This window comes from Nicotiana tomentosiformis, chromosome 5, assembly GCF_000390325.3.
Source record: "Nicotiana tomentosiformis chromosome 5, ASM39032v3, whole genome shotgun sequence".
Classification (NCBI taxonomy): Eukaryota; Viridiplantae; Streptophyta; class Magnoliopsida; order Solanales; family Solanaceae; genus Nicotiana; species Nicotiana tomentosiformis.
Window position 1 is genome coordinate 94,311,567 of NC_090816.1, and position 19,784 is coordinate 94,331,350.

Here is a 19,784-nt window from a genome sequence, read left to right on the forward strand (position 1 = left end):
GATCTGTTAATCAAGCTTCTTGTCATGTCTATTAATATTCGGTTCATTCTTTCTATCATACTATTTTATTGCGGTGTTCCTAGTATGATATATTGAGCGACTATACATTTTCTTTTAAGGAACTCAATAAATGAGCCCTTAACTTATTCCCTATTTATGTACCTACCATAATATTCTTCGCCCCTGTCAGATCTTATAATTTTGATCTAAGCTCCAGTTTCTTTACTATATTTTGTAAAATTTAAAAGTATGAAGTGCTTCTGATTTGTTAAACAAAAACTAAAGATACATATATCTTGAATAGTCATAAAAATAAGAAAACATATTTCTTACCATTCAAGCAAGGGGTAGGAAAAGGTTCACATATATTTGCATGTATGATCTCAAGCAATTGAGAACTCCTTTTGGCACCTGTGATAGATTGGTTGGTCTGCTTGCCCTTTACGCCGTTCATACAAGTCCCAAAGTCAGAAAAATCAAGAATTTTTAGAACTTCATCATTAGCTAACCTTTTGACCTTATCAATAGAGATGTGTCATAATCTCTTGTGGTAAAGATTTGATGAGTTCTTATTAATAATACATTGCTTAGCACCAATTTCTTGATCATGCAAAGTTAAAATATCGCATTCAAATGTGGGGTCTAGCTCAAGTTTATATAATTTTCTATTTAAATTTTCAAAATCAACAGCTTTATTATCTCTCAAAAGTTTCACTGAAGAATAATAAAATTAAAATCATATCTACTAATTGATAGTCCTAAAATATAAATTAAATTTCTAGAAAATAATGAAATATAAAAAGTGTTCTTCAAGTCTAATTGAAATCCATTCTTTAAAATGAGCCTATAAGTCTTCATGTTTTCCACACGTGAACGCATACTATTGCCATAATATGTGTATTGTTAACCTTTCCATCGGTGTCCTGAAAATTAAAAAAACTTGCATGATTTTGGCAACATAAATTGTTGAAACCATGTTTTATCAAAAACTTTAGTAAAGTTAAATTCATAACATACAAAGGTACAATTACCTTTCTTCTCAAGTCATTTCTTGTATTGGGGCAATATTTCTTCTAGTGTCCCTTCTTTTTGTAGAAACGACAAATATCTTTGTTAAAGTGTCTTTCTTCTTTATGGGAACACTTTTGCCTTTATTCGCATTTCTCTTATCATGAGTCACCAAATTAACACTTTCAAGTGTCTAATGCTTTACCCTCTTTTCTTCTTGAATACACATGATGAAAAGCTCATTAATTGATCATTTATCTTTATGTTTGTTACAAGAAATCTTGAACGTATTATATTCCGTAGGAAGAAAAATGAGAACAAAATGTACAAGGAATGATTCAGACATATCAACCTCAAGAGACTTGAGTTTAGCAACAATGTCTCTCATCTCCATAATATGCTCACGCATCATACAACTTATGTCAAAAGTTATACTTGAGAGTCTCTTCAGAAGGGTGCTGGCTAATGCCTTGTCAGAGCTTACGAATTGTTCATTAACTGCCTTAATTTAAGCTTTAAACTTATCGCTATTAAATATAGAACTCCTAATGCTTTGACTTATATAGGTTTGTATGAGCATTAGACTTAGACAATTGGATCGTTCTCGCCTCTCATAATTAGCTACTTGGTTCAATAGGAATTAGTGGTTCGTCCACACGGAGTGCCAGGTCCAAATCCCAGCACCCTAAAATGAGAAGGAGTCTCTCCTCTTATTTCAGTATAATTGTAACCGAAAGTATTGGAATTCGAGCATTCTAATTAAAATAGCAGTAGAAAAACTGTGAAAACTGCAAAAGAAGGATAAACTTACATAAGTTATAAAATAAACTTCATCAAAAGTGAATCGCATGAAATACCGAATTCTTAATAAATTCTAAACCTTCCTGTGGATAGAGGTTGCAACCCACTCATAAAATTTACTTCACTTTATCAAACTAGTAAAACAAAATACATATAAATAATTTATACCTATGGACATAAGATAATTTTCAAACTTAAAGGTTTACTATCTCATTCCAATTAATCTCGCCAAAGTCCGAAAGGTATGAGCAATTTTCACTCTACTCGTATTCAATATGGGTAATTCCCCGGTACTTGCCTAACATTTCAATAGAGGGACAACCAGCGATGAGGCCATTGGACCAATAGTTACCACTCTGTAGGGTCGTGTAATCATTTTAATAAGATAACCGGGCTAAGTAGATGTCATTCTAATTTAATCACTTAACTTTATGTGATCATATAATTTAATTTCTTTTATCAAGTATTCAAGATGGCATGGCTACTCCAAAATATTTGACATAAAAGAAAACTCAAAAATATCATCTTAGAATAATTTACCTTAATACCCAACTCAAGCAAAATGTTGACTGATTTCATATGGGCACATAAAAAGTAAGCACCATACTTCTGTAGCCCATAACCAACAATTAGTTCTTATAATTAATCATGATATTATAAGAAGTTCATAAAACAGTGGCGGAACTTTATAAACACAAGAATATGATGAAAAGACGAACACGAAAAATCATCATGCTAGTCTGAGGACTTAATGAAAAATATTCTTATTACTATTATAAAATTTATATATATGTAAAATATATGTACTCTTTGTGAGAACTTATAAATATTCTAATAATATCATGCTATATTTGGTAACAAAAGAAACCAAAATTATGATGTATTTTATTTCAAGGAAGAAACATAAAAAAGAACATGTTTATAGGATCCAAACGCATAATTGCCTTCATATTGAACAAACCCTATTATCTTAATCAATTGCAATGAATAAAAGGAATAATAAATCCATACAAGTATATGTATACAAAAGCGTGTTACCAAAGGCAAACAAGTTGGGATCAACACACTGTTAAGTGTAAACAGAGCACAATAAATAATAAATACCAGCTTGAACCCCCCACACTGTTAATACAAGCATAGTACATTTTTGGTTATATTGAATCTCCATGAAAATACAAATGGGCAAAACTATACGCCATGAACAACAAATAAGGTTTCCAAGTGCTTAGCTTATTAAGTTGTAATTCTCTTTTATATGTACCATAGGACTTTCTAAATTCAAATCCAATCCTATAAAACGATTGAGGACCCAGATAAGCATAAGCATATTGTGAATGAAAAAAAACAAATAGAGACAAGGATTTGCAAGTTAGTTTATTTCTAGATTTTGCGGATATGATGATGATGAGAAGGACTAGAAAAATTAAAATTAATTCTGTAAGCTAAGTACACTTGAAAATTTTCAGAGAAGAGAACAATATATCTGAAGAAACAAAGTCAAAAGCTTCAATCACAGCTTGAAATTGCAAATGGGCTAAACTAGATGACCCAAATAGGGCAAATTAGCTCTGGGAAAAGCATAAACGGTTCTGGGTGCCTAGTTATGTCTTCGGTTGGTGAAATGATGATTCACATTTAAGTGGTTTATAAGGATATCATAGCTTTGAATTTACATAGAAAGAAGAAGACACTCTACTAATGTTAGTTAGTACAGATGACTAAGAAGAAAGCATGAAAACAGAGAAGCAAACAAAAGCTATTCATTTAACAAAGACCCGTTGGGAGGCATCTCAGAACAACTTGCCAGTAGGTCCAAAGGTAGCAGCATAGTTCTAGCACACAGAGATATGATATGACGGAACACGCAAAAACTATTTTCTCTCCAGTCTAACACTAAATTTATCCACTATCACATGACGTACTAAGGTAAATATACAGCTCCGGTGACCTTTATCGACAAGAAACTTGCAAGAAATATCATACAACTGTTACAGTTGCCTTAGCATAATACAATTATAGAACTGTGAGGGACAGAGAGAAGAGATGGAGAACCCCGTTATCCTGCTTTTAAATAGAATGAAGGCCCACGCATTTCCAACATGCATGAAAAAAATGAACCTATAACACTAGTACACTTACTGACAAGACAAATAATATCATGCTGCTGCAGACTTCTTATCCTCATCGTCATAGATATTCAAAGCCTGAAGTAACTTTGGCCACGACTCTGGAATCCCTCCAGGGAGATCAAACTCCAACAGCTTATCCCGCCTGCGATAAAAGTCCTCCACTGGTCGGCTCTGCAGGAACAACATAATACCCCCAGCATTTGATTAGTGCATATGACTGTATCCAGGAAGTAAACTGAGACTAAAGTTTGTCATGAGAAATGATAAATAAGAGAGAAAAGTTGAAGTAGAGCAATACCGTTTCATGGTAGATGCGGAGGCGTTCCTTCACAACATTTTCAGTGTCATCAGACCGCGTAATAAGTTTGTTTTCACAATGCGGAGGAGGGAGTAGGGGAGGCATGTACATTCTAGTTTTGTCGCCGTCACCCTTGATATCAATGCATGCAACATTGTAATTACCTCCACACTCGCTACAAATCCTTCTTCCTAAGCACTTAGCAATCAATGCATCTTCCTGGAGCTTCAAATTAATCACCAAGTCGATGTCCGTTACTCCCTCTAAGATTTCCTAAACAACCAAACAACACATGAAGAATTGGATTCAGACGATATACTTTGTATCTTTACTGGGAGATGAAATTGATCATAACGATTTCAGTGCACAAAACTGCTAAGCTAGTAACCAGAGGAGCAGACAACCATGGACTACTTACACTGCTGATAATTCTTGGCTTGGACCTTTAGACAGATCAGATCTGTTTCATCTCTAGGTCCAATAATAGAAGAAACAGAACCTCCAACTATAGGAACCAAGGACTGCAGAGCGCTTCAATTGTAAAACAAGGTCTGACTGAACTAAAAAAAACAAATTTACAAGGGAAAAGGTGCTATGTCAAAGTGGTAAGGTGAAGTCAACAAGGTCCAGAATATAAAAATAGCCTTGCTTGAACACTTGACGATAAAAATTCAGCTTTTGCTCATTGGATCCAGTTTGTTGACAAAATTTCAAAAGCACTCACTAATTCTGGTGGCAACAAAGATATGACCGGCGACCTCAGGAGCTTTGGCCAAAAATAACAAAATTCCAGAGAGTGATGGGTCCACATCTAAGCATCAAGATGAAAGAGATTGAGAAGATATACAAGTCTATGACACTACATGTAGTTGACTATTATTAATCTGGAAAAAGCAAGCAATAGAAGAGACATACAGCCGGGAAGAAAAGAAGGGGCTGCAGCTCCAACAAAGTCATATTAATGCTTCTGTTGGGAGCTTTTGGTCCCAAGAACAAGAAAAGAGAAGATAATCCTAGGACAGTGATCAGAGGTGAGGCTGGGCCAGACTGACCATCTAGACTCAACTTGAGGCTTATCGATGAAACATCCAAAAAGCACAGGCATATTTGGAACTATTGCCCATTGACAGCATGCAGGGCGCAAGCATAACTCAGTTTTGGTCTTTACACGCCAAGAAATAATATTTATCTACCCATTGACTCACCAAAACAGTCAAGTCAACCCCAACATCACCGCAAAATAGTGGACCGTAGTTTACATATATCTTGAAAGCACAGGCATATTTGGAAGTGTTGCCCATTGACAACATGCAGGGCGCAAACATAACTCAGTTTTGGTCTTTACACACCAGGAAATAATATTTATCTACCCATTGACTCACCAAAACAGTCAAGTCAACCCCAACATCACCGCAAAATAGTGGATCGTAGTTTACACATATTTTGAAAGGGAAATGGTAGAGTGTCATAAGAACAATTCTGACATCTGCCATACCAGGTACAAGTAGTCAATGATCAAGAATGTTTATCAACGAGACACGAGATGTCGAATTTGAAAACGAGATGAACTGCAGAACAGAAATGAAGAGAGGAGCCGACAGACATATCTCCTGGTCCCAGCATCCTAATTTTACTCTGACATTTAAGACTTCAGAGCCTGGGGTTTTACTAGTAAGTGAACAGTTATGGTGGTCCACGCATAATTTGCGAGAGAAAGGGTCGATTGACATATGACACAAACTTCTGAACAGGATGAAAATAACAAGAGCTGGAACGATTAAGAATTACATCAATGACTGCGTATATGCATATAGTATATAAGCAACACACACTTTTCACATAGTTACATTTACATGCAATAGTCGATTGAAATGGAATAGACCAGGCAGCCTGGGGATTCAACCTCCAAGCTCGCTCTGATCATGAGATGTTTGTTTATCCAATGAGCAAGTTGATTTTGGAAAAAAAACAAGTGATCAAGTAATCTCAGTTCACAATACTGACAGTGAGACACACATACATGTTTGAGAAAAACCAGAAAATGAACAGGTTTAAGAATTGAGAATGTATCTCTCATGGAGAAAATAGTGAAGTCTGGGTACAACAAAGTTGCTCTCACTTCAGACCTATGTTGTTCGAACTCGGGTATGCGTATCTGATACGGGCGCGGATCTAGAGGTCGGATTCTTCATCACATAACTTTTAGGATTCAAAGTATGGATCCAAGTGCTGAATACAGGCGCGGAAATATGGCCAATAAATGCATATTACGACATATAAAGTCTATGTATCGATAAATTAAAGTTATTGAACATTTGAACTCAAACTAATAAAATTTAATTCTTTATAAACACTTTCATATATATATATATATATATATATATAAACCCAAAAATCAAACCAATACCCAATCAATCTATACTTCTCAATTATGAAGTCAAAGCACCTAAGGTAAGTTGACCAAATCCAGTATGGATCCTACACCCACACCCATGTCGTGTCGACACGGGTGTGGCGAGGATTTTGAAGAGTCAAAGCAACATAGCTTGAGACTCATGGTAAAGAAAGGAAAGGGGAAATTACTGACCAATAAAGCAATAAGGGATAAGGACTGACTAAACATAAACTCAGGAAGACATTTAAAAAAAACATAAACTCATGAAGAAAACTTTAACCAAGAAGAATTTTCTATTGCTGCTTTTACTCTCAGACTAACAGAAAACAACAGCTTCAAACACATAAGGAAACCCTCACTTTGCTAGTATTGGTAATACTACATTAAACAAACAAAGTTAATCAAACCCAAAACAGTTGGGAACTTAAAAGTCAGCTGAAACCATCATCTTGCTTGGACCTGCAATGAGTTCTCCTAAACTGGTGAAGAGACTCCAGAAAGCAGCCCTAGTACAGCAAACCTTATATCATTAGTGAAGACATCGAGTTGACTTCGCATAAAAGAATGCCAAAAGATAACCATGCTCTGGTCCTACCTCTACCTTATTTCAATAGTGAAGAAGGGAGAGGGGTTTATAACAAGTACCTAAAATCCAGAAACTTGACAAAGATGCAGCTTTCACCCCGATATCTGAATTAGAATCTCTCAACATATCCATACTTAAAAGATTCTGTTTATCTTCGTTTGCACGAGTTGACATGTTTAGTTATGGGACATGAAAAATATCCAAGAATTTCTCTCAACAGATTCAAGTACAGCAGCCAACAAATATGACAGCGCACCATATTGCTTTGCAGCTCTAATAGCAGCTAGTTGACTACATCCTCAATTAGTTCATCCCTCTACCTTCTGATAAGTTGTTCCCTTGTTATGAAGCTAATGACAACTCCAATAATCTAGAAATTGTTCTAATCCCACAAATATTGGTGCAGCAGTCAGTCACAGATAACATAATAATAAATAAAGCAACAAAGAAATAGATGGGTTAAGCACCAATAGCAAAGTTCTACCAAATACGGCAGTTTAGACTTTAATCAAAACAAAGGAATAAAACCCTAAAGGTGTAACTCTTTTAATCAGTAACATGAAACAGTAAGCCTTTTAAAACTGACACATAATCCTAACAGAAAATGCAATCATTCAACCACCAAGCTATTAAATCCAACAAAAAGCGCCCAAACTAGTTAATATCGGTGCCAACTGACAGTTCTAAAAGTGCTCAATGTCCATAATTGCACTAACGCAAAGGCGTTTAGTTCTGAGATTATATTTGGCCTTTGTCTCATACAAGGTGGAGAAACAGAGAATAAAACCATGACTGAAAGGCTATATTTTCTTAAAGAGAAAACGAGAACTGGAACATATCCTCAATGCTGTTTATGCCATCCTTATTACAAGAAAATAGTTCTCTAGGCCCGGAGGACAAATTATTAATTCTATAAAGTTACCAAAATAACCAGCTAATGCGCATAATTAGTAAGAATAGTCACAGAAAATTTTTATGCCAGTGAAACAATCTTAATAGTCACAATTATAGGCTTGACGTTAAGAGTATAAGGCAGTTGTGAATGAAATATGAGAACTAATTGAAGCCTTTAATTCGGCAGCTCTGAGAAGAGGTTAATGCATTATAAAGACTAACAGTAATGAAAAAATCTGATATGCACAAAGTTAAACTTTTTAAGGACATTACTTACATGACGACATAAGAATAAGAAGCAAGCTCTAGAAGTTTGTAGTAGCAATTAAGAGAACATATAAGATGATATACATGTTTGCTCAAACAAGCCACAAATATTCATAATTAATTACATAAAATTGAAATATAATAACTTGTGAAAATGTGTTGCAAGGACCCTCGTCCAGAGATCAGGTTTCACTAGAAGAATCTAAGAAACAACTAATAAGATATGCTTAACACAGATATTTGCTCTTATCTCCATAAGTTTCATCTATAAGAGCAATAAGCACTGGTTAAAATGTCTGCAAAAAGCTTATATAGTTCAGAGTTTTGCTCTTTGCAGAAACTTAGACATAAAATATAAAGAATAACATATTTCATGTAAGATCAAGCACCATCTACATTCTACTCTAGTTTGGAATCCAATTACCCAACTTCAAAGAGCTTCATTCTTTAAAATTTCACCCTATTGAAAAATACCATATCAAGCTTTCTTGTTACTTTCCAACTTTTGTACTTTATTCGTTCATTTCGTCCAACAGCAGATTCAACTTTTGGTCTGAGAAGCAATGTTCCAGGTTCAGCCATAACCATTAACCTGTTACAGTAACACACCCTTGCCTATATAGAACATTCATACATTTCCTCTATGCAAGCCTCTGTGTGCCAGATGCCAAACAGTGAAAAGAAAGTATGGCCTATTAAAAGTAGATAGATGTACGAGATCTTAACCCAGTTAACGCTTGTAAACATAAATGTTAACAATACACATATAAATAAGAAGTATCATAAGAAAAGGATTTCATTCAGAGATAGATGTACGAGATCTTAACCCAGTTCACGCTTGTAAACATAAATGTTAACAATACACATATAAATAAGAAGTATTATAAGAAAAGGATTTCATTCAGATTAGTAAGTTAACCCTATTGGAGATGTTTATCCAGCAACGACATAGGTTAATGTATCTTTGCAAGTTATTACAAAATAACTGGCTCACCGCCTGATGTATAGTTCGAGGAAATCCATCAAGAATAAATCCTGCTTCACCCTTAGCTTCTCCAGCTTCAAGTCGCTTGGACAGCAAATCTATTATAATTTCATCTGAGATTAATTTCCCTTGGTTGACAATATCGACAAGCTGAAAAAGAAGGAACAAAGTAAATAAAGAAAATTAGTCAATAGAACAATTTTAGAGGGGAAAAGAGGATAGTGAAGCAAATAAAGAGCAGAATCAACCAAAAGCTGATATATGTAGTTTCATATTTTCACATACTATATAAGCATAGGAATCTGATTTGCCTTACTACAGAAGTAACTCATTCAGTACAATAGATTGAAGAAGCACCAAAAGCATAGATCTGTCACTCTCTTATTTGTTTATCAGACAACATAAAATTTATTTATTTATCGGAAAAATATGCCAGAATTCATGAGAAAGCAAAATAATACTCCCGTGACCAAAAATATTGTTTTCTTTGACTTATAAGATTTATTATCTGCTGAAGATTTTCTTTTTATGATTATATCGTCCAGGGTCAGGGGAACAAATGCTAAAAAATGATTTTAACTTAAGTCTAATTTGATTGTAAGATAATGGGCAAAGACCTAAAATATACATCTGAATGTAAGAACTACTACATATTTATCTCTCACGCCACTGACATGGGAAACTTGCAACTTCCTGCTTTATTACTTAGTTATTACCTCACTCTAAAAGATGCCATAAAGCCTGTTGCAACTTTTTCATCTGCTCATGGTTGCCATATTATTACACAAAGTGGCTTCTGATTTTACCATTGAGTAAGTTTGAAATTATATCAACTTTCTAAAACAAGTCAAAGATAAAAGGTTGGGGGTGCAGCGGAGGAGGACACGAAAAGTTTCACCATTGAACCTGGAATTTAGGTTGAGGTTCCCAATGCTGATTTGTAGATCCATATCTTACTTAGCAGATGAGTTACTTTCTATAAACTCTGGTGTTTTGGCCTGCAGACTTTATGTATTACAAGTTTTTGGGAATTACATTTTTTCCTGTTAAACTAGACTTTTGATAAAGCCGTGTATGGTTTGTTTATGTAGTAGCAAGTTCCTTGAATCCTACACTAGATTACATTAAAAAAAAAAAATTATTCGTATTGACTGCTTTTCTGCAGCCTCGGGAAAAAGATTCTAGACTGATGAATCCGACGGCAACTAAACCATAAGCAGATCTCATCTAATGCAGGCCTTATAGGAATCCTTCATTTTATTACAAAATACAGATATCAAACCACAGGTCCAACTTCATAAATAGTTTCCTAAATCCTTCAGGCAAAAGATGGAAACTTTTCCACTCCATCACTTACATATTCCACACACACACACACACATATTCTTCAGGCAAACGATGGACACTTTTCCACACCATCACTTAAACATTAAGTATACACACACTCTGGATATTTCCAAAAACAGAAGCCAAAAACGTTGTAGCCTATACAAATTAATTTAAATTCCCTCTTCTCATCTTGCAAAATCTTGGGGCTAAAATATAAAACTAAACCCATAAAAAAATACATGAAATTTAGACCTGAGAAGCGAGGGGTCCATGTGAGGAGAGTTCGTGACGAACGAGATCACCAGTAGCTATGTGAGGTACGCCAAGAAGCTTTGAAAGTCGAGCTGCATACGTTCCTTTCCCCACACCTGGACAACCCAGAAACACCCACTGCACATTTCTGCCCTTGTCTTTAAAACTACTTGCCGGAGAACCTGCCGGCAAATTCGCCACCGCCGGCGGTACTTTAAGGTCGGTTTTAGAAGGTTTATTATAACATAAACCCCGGTGGGTTAAATTGGTGGCTCTACTACATCGCCATCTTACCACTGCCCGGCTCCAAACCGTCATAATTATTTAATGAATAAGCCCAACAGGAATTAGATTACACAGAACTAGAGAGAGAGATATTCAGAAAAATATTGAAAGGCAGAATCTTTGAGAGAATATTGGGATATTTTTTCTTCCTTCCTTTTGGGGGTTAATTGAATTGAATTGAATTTGATATACAGCAAAGAGTTGGGTTCTGAAAGTCTTTGGAGAAATGAAACACGTGGGTGGAAAAATGAGAAAGGGAAATCTGTGTTTGAGAATAGTACTACGTACTAGTATTTGCCGACCATGAAAAAGTGAAGATTATTACGTCACCTTTTAGGCATTTGTCAAGTTTCAACGCAGAGGGCACGGGATCTACAAATGGATGTTTTCCAAGATTTAGTGTTGCGACACGTTACCTTCGAACCTGAGCGAAGATTTTAAGTTTAGGTGTTTCGGTTCCTACGTTATGGCGATTAAGGACACGTATGATGAGTAAAGACTCGAGTTAGGACAAGAGGAGGTGACTCTATACATTTTCCGAATGTAATGGGGTTACACTAAAGTTCTGCGCTTAGACCATTCTTATTCGCCCCGGTGATCAACGTATTAACACACCATATTCAAGGGGAGGTATCATAGTGCATGTTATTCGCCAATGATATAGTTCTGATTGATGAGTCGCGAGCCAGTGTTAACGAGAGGCTAGAGGTTTGAAGATAGGCACTTGAGTCTAAGGGTTTCAAGTTGAGTAGGACGAAGATGGAATACTTGGAGTGTAAATTCAGCGTTGAGCCAGGGGAAGTGGGAGTGGATGTGAGGCTTGAATCACAGGTCATCCCGAGTAGAGGCAGCTTCAAGTACCTTAGTTCGGTTATCCAGGGGAGAGGGGAGATCGACGAGGATGTCACACACCATATTGGGGTAGGATGGATGGAGTAGAGGTTAACATCTAGAGTCCTGTGTGACAAGAGAGTACTACCAATACTCAAAGGTAAGTTCTATAAAGCGGTGGTTAGACCGGCCATGTTGTATGGGGCTGAGTGTTGGCCCATTAAGAACTCACATATCCAGAGGATGAAAGTAGCAGAAATGAGGATGTTGGGGTGGATGTGCGGGCACACTAGGATAGATAAGATTAGGAATGATGTTATTCGGGAGAAGGTGCACGTGGCTCCCATTGATGACAAGATGCGAGAAGTGAGGCTTAGATGGTTCGGACATGTTCAGAGAAGAAGCTCAGATGCTCCGGTACGGAGGTGTGAGCGGCTGGTTGTGGAGGGCACGAGAAGAGGTAGAGGGCGGCCTAAGAAGTATTGGGGAAAGGTGATCAGACAGGATATGGCGAGGCTCCAGATTTTCGAGGACATGATACTTGATAGGAAGATGTGGAGGTCAAGTATTAGAGTTGTAGGTTAAGATGTAGTTGAGTCTTGACTTACTGCGTACCATTGTAGGACTAGTCAGGTAGGGTTTTTGTCTAAGATAGCTAGTGACAATGTTGTGTTTTACTACTTCGCTTTTCAATGCATGTCCTATTTACTAGCTATCGCTTTTGCTTTGCATCTTTCTTATGCATTTCATGGTATTCCTATTTTTCCTATGATTTTTGTGGTGATATTAATATTGTCTCCTTTTGTACTTTTATCTTTTTATTTTCTTGAGCCGAGGGTCTTTCGAAAATAGCCTCTCTACTCTTTTGGGATAGGGGTAAGGTCTGCGTACATACTACCCTCCCCAGACCCCATTAGTGGGATTTTACTGGGTTGTTGTTGTTGTTGTTGTTGGGTTCCGGATTCTAATCGTTTTAAGCTACTGAGTTCTAAATTAAATATTTATATATATTTAATGAAAATTTTAAAACAGATATATAGTTTGAACCAAAGTAATTGGGTTCGATCGAACCCGCTCGGGCACTCTAACTCTACCCCTGCTTGGAACTACGATACACTCGTGCTTCTTCCGCAACCAAAGTATTGCGTAATTGGACTCAAAATACCAAAATAGATGAAAAAAAGATGTATGAACATTATTATATATAGTGCATGAAATTCATGTGTTATACCTTAACAACAAGTGTTATGCCTTAGTTTGAAAAGGCAATCAAAGATTTAGTACAACACATCAAATACATGTGTTATAACTGAATATGAAAAGACAGTCAGGCATATTTAAATAAGGTAATCTTCTTCTTCACGACGGAAAACAAAAAAGCCCCCCCCCCCCCATTTTTAAAAGAGAAAAACACCATTTGAGCTCACATCTTCCCCAAAATCTTGTCCCTTTATTATTTTATCGATCTATTCAAGGCTACCTCGTGGAGTGAAACTCGTTTATTGCCCGATTTAATTGTCAAAGTGTCAATTTTACTCCATTAAAAAAAAGGTATTTCGAAAGTCTTTTTAGTATAAATGATATATATTTGAGTCATTAGTTGTTATTACTGTATTATATGATTTTGTGCTTGTTTTGAGAATATTTTTGAATTTTTTATTTTTTTTATCCGGATTAGTGTATTGTTTAGCAAATATGTATGGAAATTGTATATTATACCTTTGTTATAGTTGTTGAATAATTTGTGTTACATGTTGACTATTTTTATAATTGTATAATAATAATATGTGATTTTAATGTTATTTAGTATCTTTTAGTGTTATGTAGTGCATTTTAGTGCAGTAGAACTGTAAATAAACTTTAATTTATGTTAATTGATGTTATTTATTGTCATTTAGAATAATGTGCCTTTAATGTTCTTTAGTATTCTTTAGTGTAGAACAATAACTATGTGTCCTCATTAGCGAACCCGCTTAGAGTAATCAATTACGGATTAAATATTAATCAAGTATTAAGTGTATAGTAAATGTATTATTAGATATGAATCATAAAATAATTAGTTATCAGTAAAAAATGAGACGCTGCCGGATTTTTGTGTAAAATATAATAAATTAACACATAAATCGTTATGAACAAAATAAATTCTTAATAGTAATTTTTTAAACATAATATAAAATGATTAAACAAATTAACTATTTAGTATCAACTTAACGAGGAATAAGATTGTTAAAAGATTAACAATACATAAAAGAGACGGTGTCATCGTTTTTTGGTTAAAAGTATCAAATTAAGATATAAATCATTACGAATACTTAGTAATTTTTAAACGAATAATTTTTAATAGTAATTTTTAATCGTTACGCAATAAATACTTAATAGTAATTTTTATAAAAATAATTAATAAAAATATCTCGATAATTTTTATAAAAATAATTAATAAAAATATCTCTATATGCTGTAAATTCGTGCTGCTCTGCTAAGACGCGTTTTATCATCAAAAAACATATTCTTACAGAGCTCCGTTGATCTAGATTCATCCCACATTATTGTGCGAATGTAAACAAGATCCCTTGTGAGGGTATCCACATCTGGCATATTGGGCAAGTGATCAAGGTAGGGAATCTCCCTTGAATGAAAGGGCACATGGGACTCGTACATTGTGGGTCTAACAGTAGATGAAATGTCACGACCCAAAATTCAAACTGTCGTGATGGCACCTAACCCAACATGCTAGGTAAGTCAATTAACAAAATAACATAATATAACAACAATTATGTAAATCAAAGATGAGCTAACTGAATTTTATACAACTCCCTAAGGACTAGTAGTACAAATCATGAGCTTGTAAGATTTAGAATTTATAAAGTTGGTATGAATTAAAGTACATCATCTATTTGAACTATACATGAACAGATTAAAACTCTAAAGCTACTAAGATCAAGAGTAAGTTATGACCGGAACACATGTATATCTTCAGATCCAGCTCCAGTCGTGCACACTAACATCACCATCCAACATCTGCATGCAAGGTGCAGAAGTGTAGTATGAATACAACCGACCCCATGTACTCAGTAAGTAACAAACCTAACCTTAGGTTGAAAGTAGTGACGAGGTGGGACAAGATTCAAGGTCAAACTCCAATAACTAGCAACAGTTCATAACAATATGATAAAGATGGTACAAGAAATAATTCAGTCGGTTCACAGTTACGAAAAATAGGCATGCTTTTGAAGTATAACAGTAGATCTCAGATCTTTCAGAGAAAACCTCAAAAATATATGAATAAGTTTGAAAACTGTGATTTTTCTAAAAACCTTTCAACAATAAACAAGATGCTTCATTTTTCAGATAGTATGAGGAAAATACATCTCTATGCCTACATGTCAATATACATGTGAAATCATGAATGTCGCCAAAATCGGGTAGCATGAGGAAATGCATCTCTATGCATGTATCTCAAGTACGCATGTCAAATGCAATGCATCTCAATCATGAACTCATGTACTCACACTCTCTCGGAGTACTCAATATCACTGTCTTGTATTCTCACTCATCATGCTCAATACTCAGCACACTCAGTACTGTACAGGGCAGATCCAGCCCAAACATAATAACTGCTAGCAACTGCGCTTACTGGGGGTGTGCAGACTCCGGAGGGGCTCCTTCAGCCCAAGCGCTATAATCCGCACGGACAACTCACGTGCTATACTATCAATATCTGAATCCGCACGAATAACTCGCGTGCTCCACGGACTACTCACGTACTATAGTAGCAATATCTGGATTCATACGGACAACTCACATGCTATAGTATCAATAACCTCACAATCAGGCCCTCGGCCTCACTCAGTCATCAATCTCTTTAGTCTCTCAGGCTCACAATGTCATGAAACTAGCCCAAAATGATGAAGTGATGTATCAATAAATAATAACAGAGACTAAGATATGATATGTAATGAATGTATATGACTGAGCATGAAATTACAATTTAAACATATAATTCGACAGCAAAAATGACCTCAGTGTGTCCCAATAATACCAACATTTGCCTAAGCATGATTTCTAACATGAGTCACAACTCAGTTTCTCTAACACATGAAAAATACAAGTTAATTGACTACACAGCTCTACGGAATCGACTGAGTCTCAATTTCTATGGTGCACGCCCACATGCCCATCACCTAGCATGTGTGTCACCTCCAAACAAATCACATAACATGTATAATCAGGGTTCATACCCTCGACTCCAAGTTTAGAAGTGTTACTTACCTCGAACAAGCCAAATCCAATACCGAGCAAGCCAAGCGATGCTCCAAAATACCATCTCGCGCGTACCGACCTCTGAACGACTCGAAACTAGCCAAAAGCAACTCAAATACATCAAATAATACCAAAGGAAATAAACCCTATCGATAAAGGTCAAATCTTTAATCAAAAGCCCAAAATCAACCCAAAAGTTCAACCCGGGCCCGTGCCTTGAAACATGACGAAACATATAAAATTCGACAACCCATTCAATTACGAGTCCAACCATACTAGTTTTACCAAAATCTGACTCCGAATCGATGTTCAAAACTCAAAAACTCACTCTATGAAACTTTAGGCTAAAATCCCCAATTTCTCTTTAAAATTCATAATCTAATTACCAAAAACGAAGATAGAATCACGAAATATAATCAAAATCGAGTTGAGAATGCACACCCCAATTCGTGTGGTGAAATTCCTCTCCAGAGTCGCCCAAACCGAGCTCCAAAATTTCCAAAATGTGAAATAAATGACCAAAACCTCGAAATATAGTTTTGCCCAGGCGTGTTCGCTTATGCGAAGAATTTAGCCGCTTCTGCGGAATCAACTGCAGAAATGGCTCTTCGCACCTGCAGAAAAACATCCTCTCCTGCGACATCGCAGGTGCGTTATCAATCGCGCATCTGCGCAGACGTCCACTCATGCGCCTCAGCCATCGCTTCTGCGATAACGCAGATGCGGCCTAAAACTTCGCATCTGCGATGCTTCCAAACATAGCTCTTTCCGATCCTGCGACCACTCTGCCAATTTTGCGGCTCCCAACTGCGCCCATAGCTCTGCAGGTGCGGTCACACCAGAATCCCTGCCAAACCATCCTTAACCAAATAGTTCCAAAATTATCTGAATCCCATCCGAAACACACCCGAGCCCCTTGGGAACCCATTCGAATATACAAACAAGTCTCATAACATAACACAGACTTACTCGAGGCCTCAAATCACACATAACAACATCAAAATGACTAATTACACCTCAAATCAAAATTTAATGAACTTTCAACTTTCAACTTCCAAAATTCACGCTGAAACATATCAAATCAACCCGGAATGAACTCAAATTTTGAAAACAAGTCCCAAATGACATAACGAAGCTATTACAATTCCCGGAGCCACAATTTGAATCTGATATCATCAAAGCTAACTTCCGGTCAAACTTATGAACTTTCTCATTCTTCAAATTTTCAATTTTCGCCAATTAGTGTCAAATCCTTCTAGAAATATCCAAAAGCATATCCGTGCATATGCCCGAGTCCAAAATCACCATCCAGACCTAACAGAACCATCAAAACTTCGTTCCAGGGTCAAATTCACAAAAGTCAAACTTAATCACCTCTTCCAACTTAAAGCTTCAATCATGAGATTCATTCTTCCAAATCAATTCAGAATAATATGAAAACCAAAATCGACGGTTCACACAAGTCCTCATACATCATACAGAGCTACTCATGCCCTCAAACAATCGAGTGAAATGTAATTGCTCAAAACGACCGGTCGATCATCACATCCTCCCCTACTTAAACATACGTTCATCCTCGAACTTGCCAAAAGTTGTTCCAAAGCCATCGAACAGCCGTGTTACCTTACCGTGCACATACGCGGGGGTGATCCCATGTCACTCTCTTCCATATAGGCCCGACAACACAACATAACTGAAGATCATTACTTTAACCTTAATCTGTAAGCCTTAGAACCCAATTTCCAACATCCAGAATCCCTTACAAGACCTGAATCTCGCATTTACACACTGTATAAGTCTGAACAAGCTGTATCAAGCCATAACAAAAGCCCAAGATGACATCACATGATATAACACATAACTCAGATGCTCACAACAATAACTTCTAACCATGGTAGCTGCCAGAAACAAACTTAATACTGGTAATAAACCTCATCTCAACTAAAACCTCGTTCAAAACATTCGTACGCTGCCAATGAAGAAAGAAGCATGCAGAAACTCATAACCACTCATCAGGTTAACAAGTCATGGATCTCTCTCGCCTAACCAGAACCACATCCCAAATTCTAAGCTAACTTCCAATATTACTCTTCCAAACACACCGTAATCAAATTCGATAGCAACTATCTCAGGCTTGAAGACTTCATCTCATCTAATACAAGCTACTCTACTGACACGCCACACCAATAGTACCTAGAATCACAAATTGTGCAATCCGTACACCAACAAGCAAAATTCAAATGCACCTAAAAATGGAAAATGACTCAAATGAGAGAATCGTCCCACAAGCTCAACAAGTACCACCACAACGCAATGCTAAGAACTCATCACACACAGTAAAACCAAAATACACGAATCTATTACAAAGGATCATATCCCATCATAACCTACCTGGGATATGTGACCCATCCAAACACTGATCCATATGAAATACCTCAAGCCTCAATGTTCAAAATCAACAACCACAAGCAATTCGACGCCAAGTACATAAGTGCATGACCATAACCATGGAGAAGCAAAGACCATAACTAAGGCGCAATCAACCATTCAACACCCCCAATAACCATTTTGCTCGAATTCCGCTACAAGGCCCAAACAGAACCATATTGGTGTGCATATAACCAGCAAATCACAACCCCTCGTAGCATAGAGGAGTGACACATAGATCATATCAGAACACGAATAAGTTCAACTCTAACCGAACGACACACCCCTCAACACTAACAGTTCTGAGTCAACAAATTTGACATGGTGTGGGATACACATCCTCATTAGGCCTACAAATGGGCCCCCAAATCAACCCTGGTCATCCACAAATAGATAAATAACCCTCCAAAAGTCCACAATGACCTAACTATAACACATACTACCAGTTGGCTAACTTTGGCCACATCTACATAGTCCACAACCACGAAATAATCTGCTTCTGAGAACTCCCAGTCTCCAAATCCATAGAACACACGAATCACCATATCTGATCCCAACTCCATTGCCCGAATGTCTAACATATCTCTCATACACGATCATCCTACGAGAAATACTTTTATAATTCATCTGTGCCATATAGAAAAAATCTGAATATCAATAGGCGGTCAACCAGACGAGTACCACAATACCAATGAAGCATCTATAAGTCAACACTGAGTGCAACTTCTAAAATATACACTCTCCTCAGGCAATACCAAGTAGTAATATCATTAATCTAGTCATCTAAAAATCGTCCATGTTGCCTAAGAGTTCATGAGCTTCCCTTCAAAACTGAATCGTGACCTTGCACATGCAAATCTCAATCCCACAAAACACACCGCATCTATTATGCCATCATATGAAAAGCACAAGAATATCATAATAAACTCTGAGTCACCATCAGAATACATACCCGATTAGTCAGAAACCTTCCATTTGATCCCATCCAGGAGAAAAATCATAATACGCAACATGCTCCTCATGCCGGTAGGAAATTT

At 36.5% G+C, this 19,784-nt stretch overlaps 1 protein-coding gene across 1 annotated transcript; it reads right to left on the reverse strand.

Moving 5' to 3' along the window:
- Positions 1-3,543: 3,543 nt before the first annotated feature.
- LOC104099169 (probable adenylate kinase 6, chloroplastic) lies at positions 3,544-11,506 on the reverse strand. The gene is made up of 4 exons (XM_009606081.4): positions 10,945-11,506; positions 9,373-9,513; positions 4,237-4,509; positions 3,544-4,109 (listed from the first exon to the last, which is right to left on the reverse strand). Exons 1-4 carry the CDS (start codon positions 11,260-11,262, stop codon positions 3,966-3,968), a joined length of 876 nt encoding a protein of 291 aa, XP_009604376.1. The 5' UTR covers positions 11,263-11,506; the 3' UTR covers positions 3,544-3,965.
- Between the last annotated feature and the right edge of the window lie 8,278 nt (positions 11,507-19,784).

Coding starts and splice junctions, on each gene's coding strand:
- LOC104099169 (XM_009606081.4), bottom strand. CDS start 11,262: ATGACGGTTTGGAGCCGGGCAGTGGTAAGATGGCGATGTAGTAGAGCC. Junction 9,514..10,944: donor ATGGACCCCTCGCTTCTCAG/GTCTAAATTTCA, acceptor CTTCTTTTTCAG/CTTGTCGATATTGTCAACCA. Junction 4,110..4,236: donor TCCGCATCTACCATGAAACG/GTATTGCTCTAC, acceptor TTGTTCCTGCAG/AGCCGACCAGTGGAGGACTT.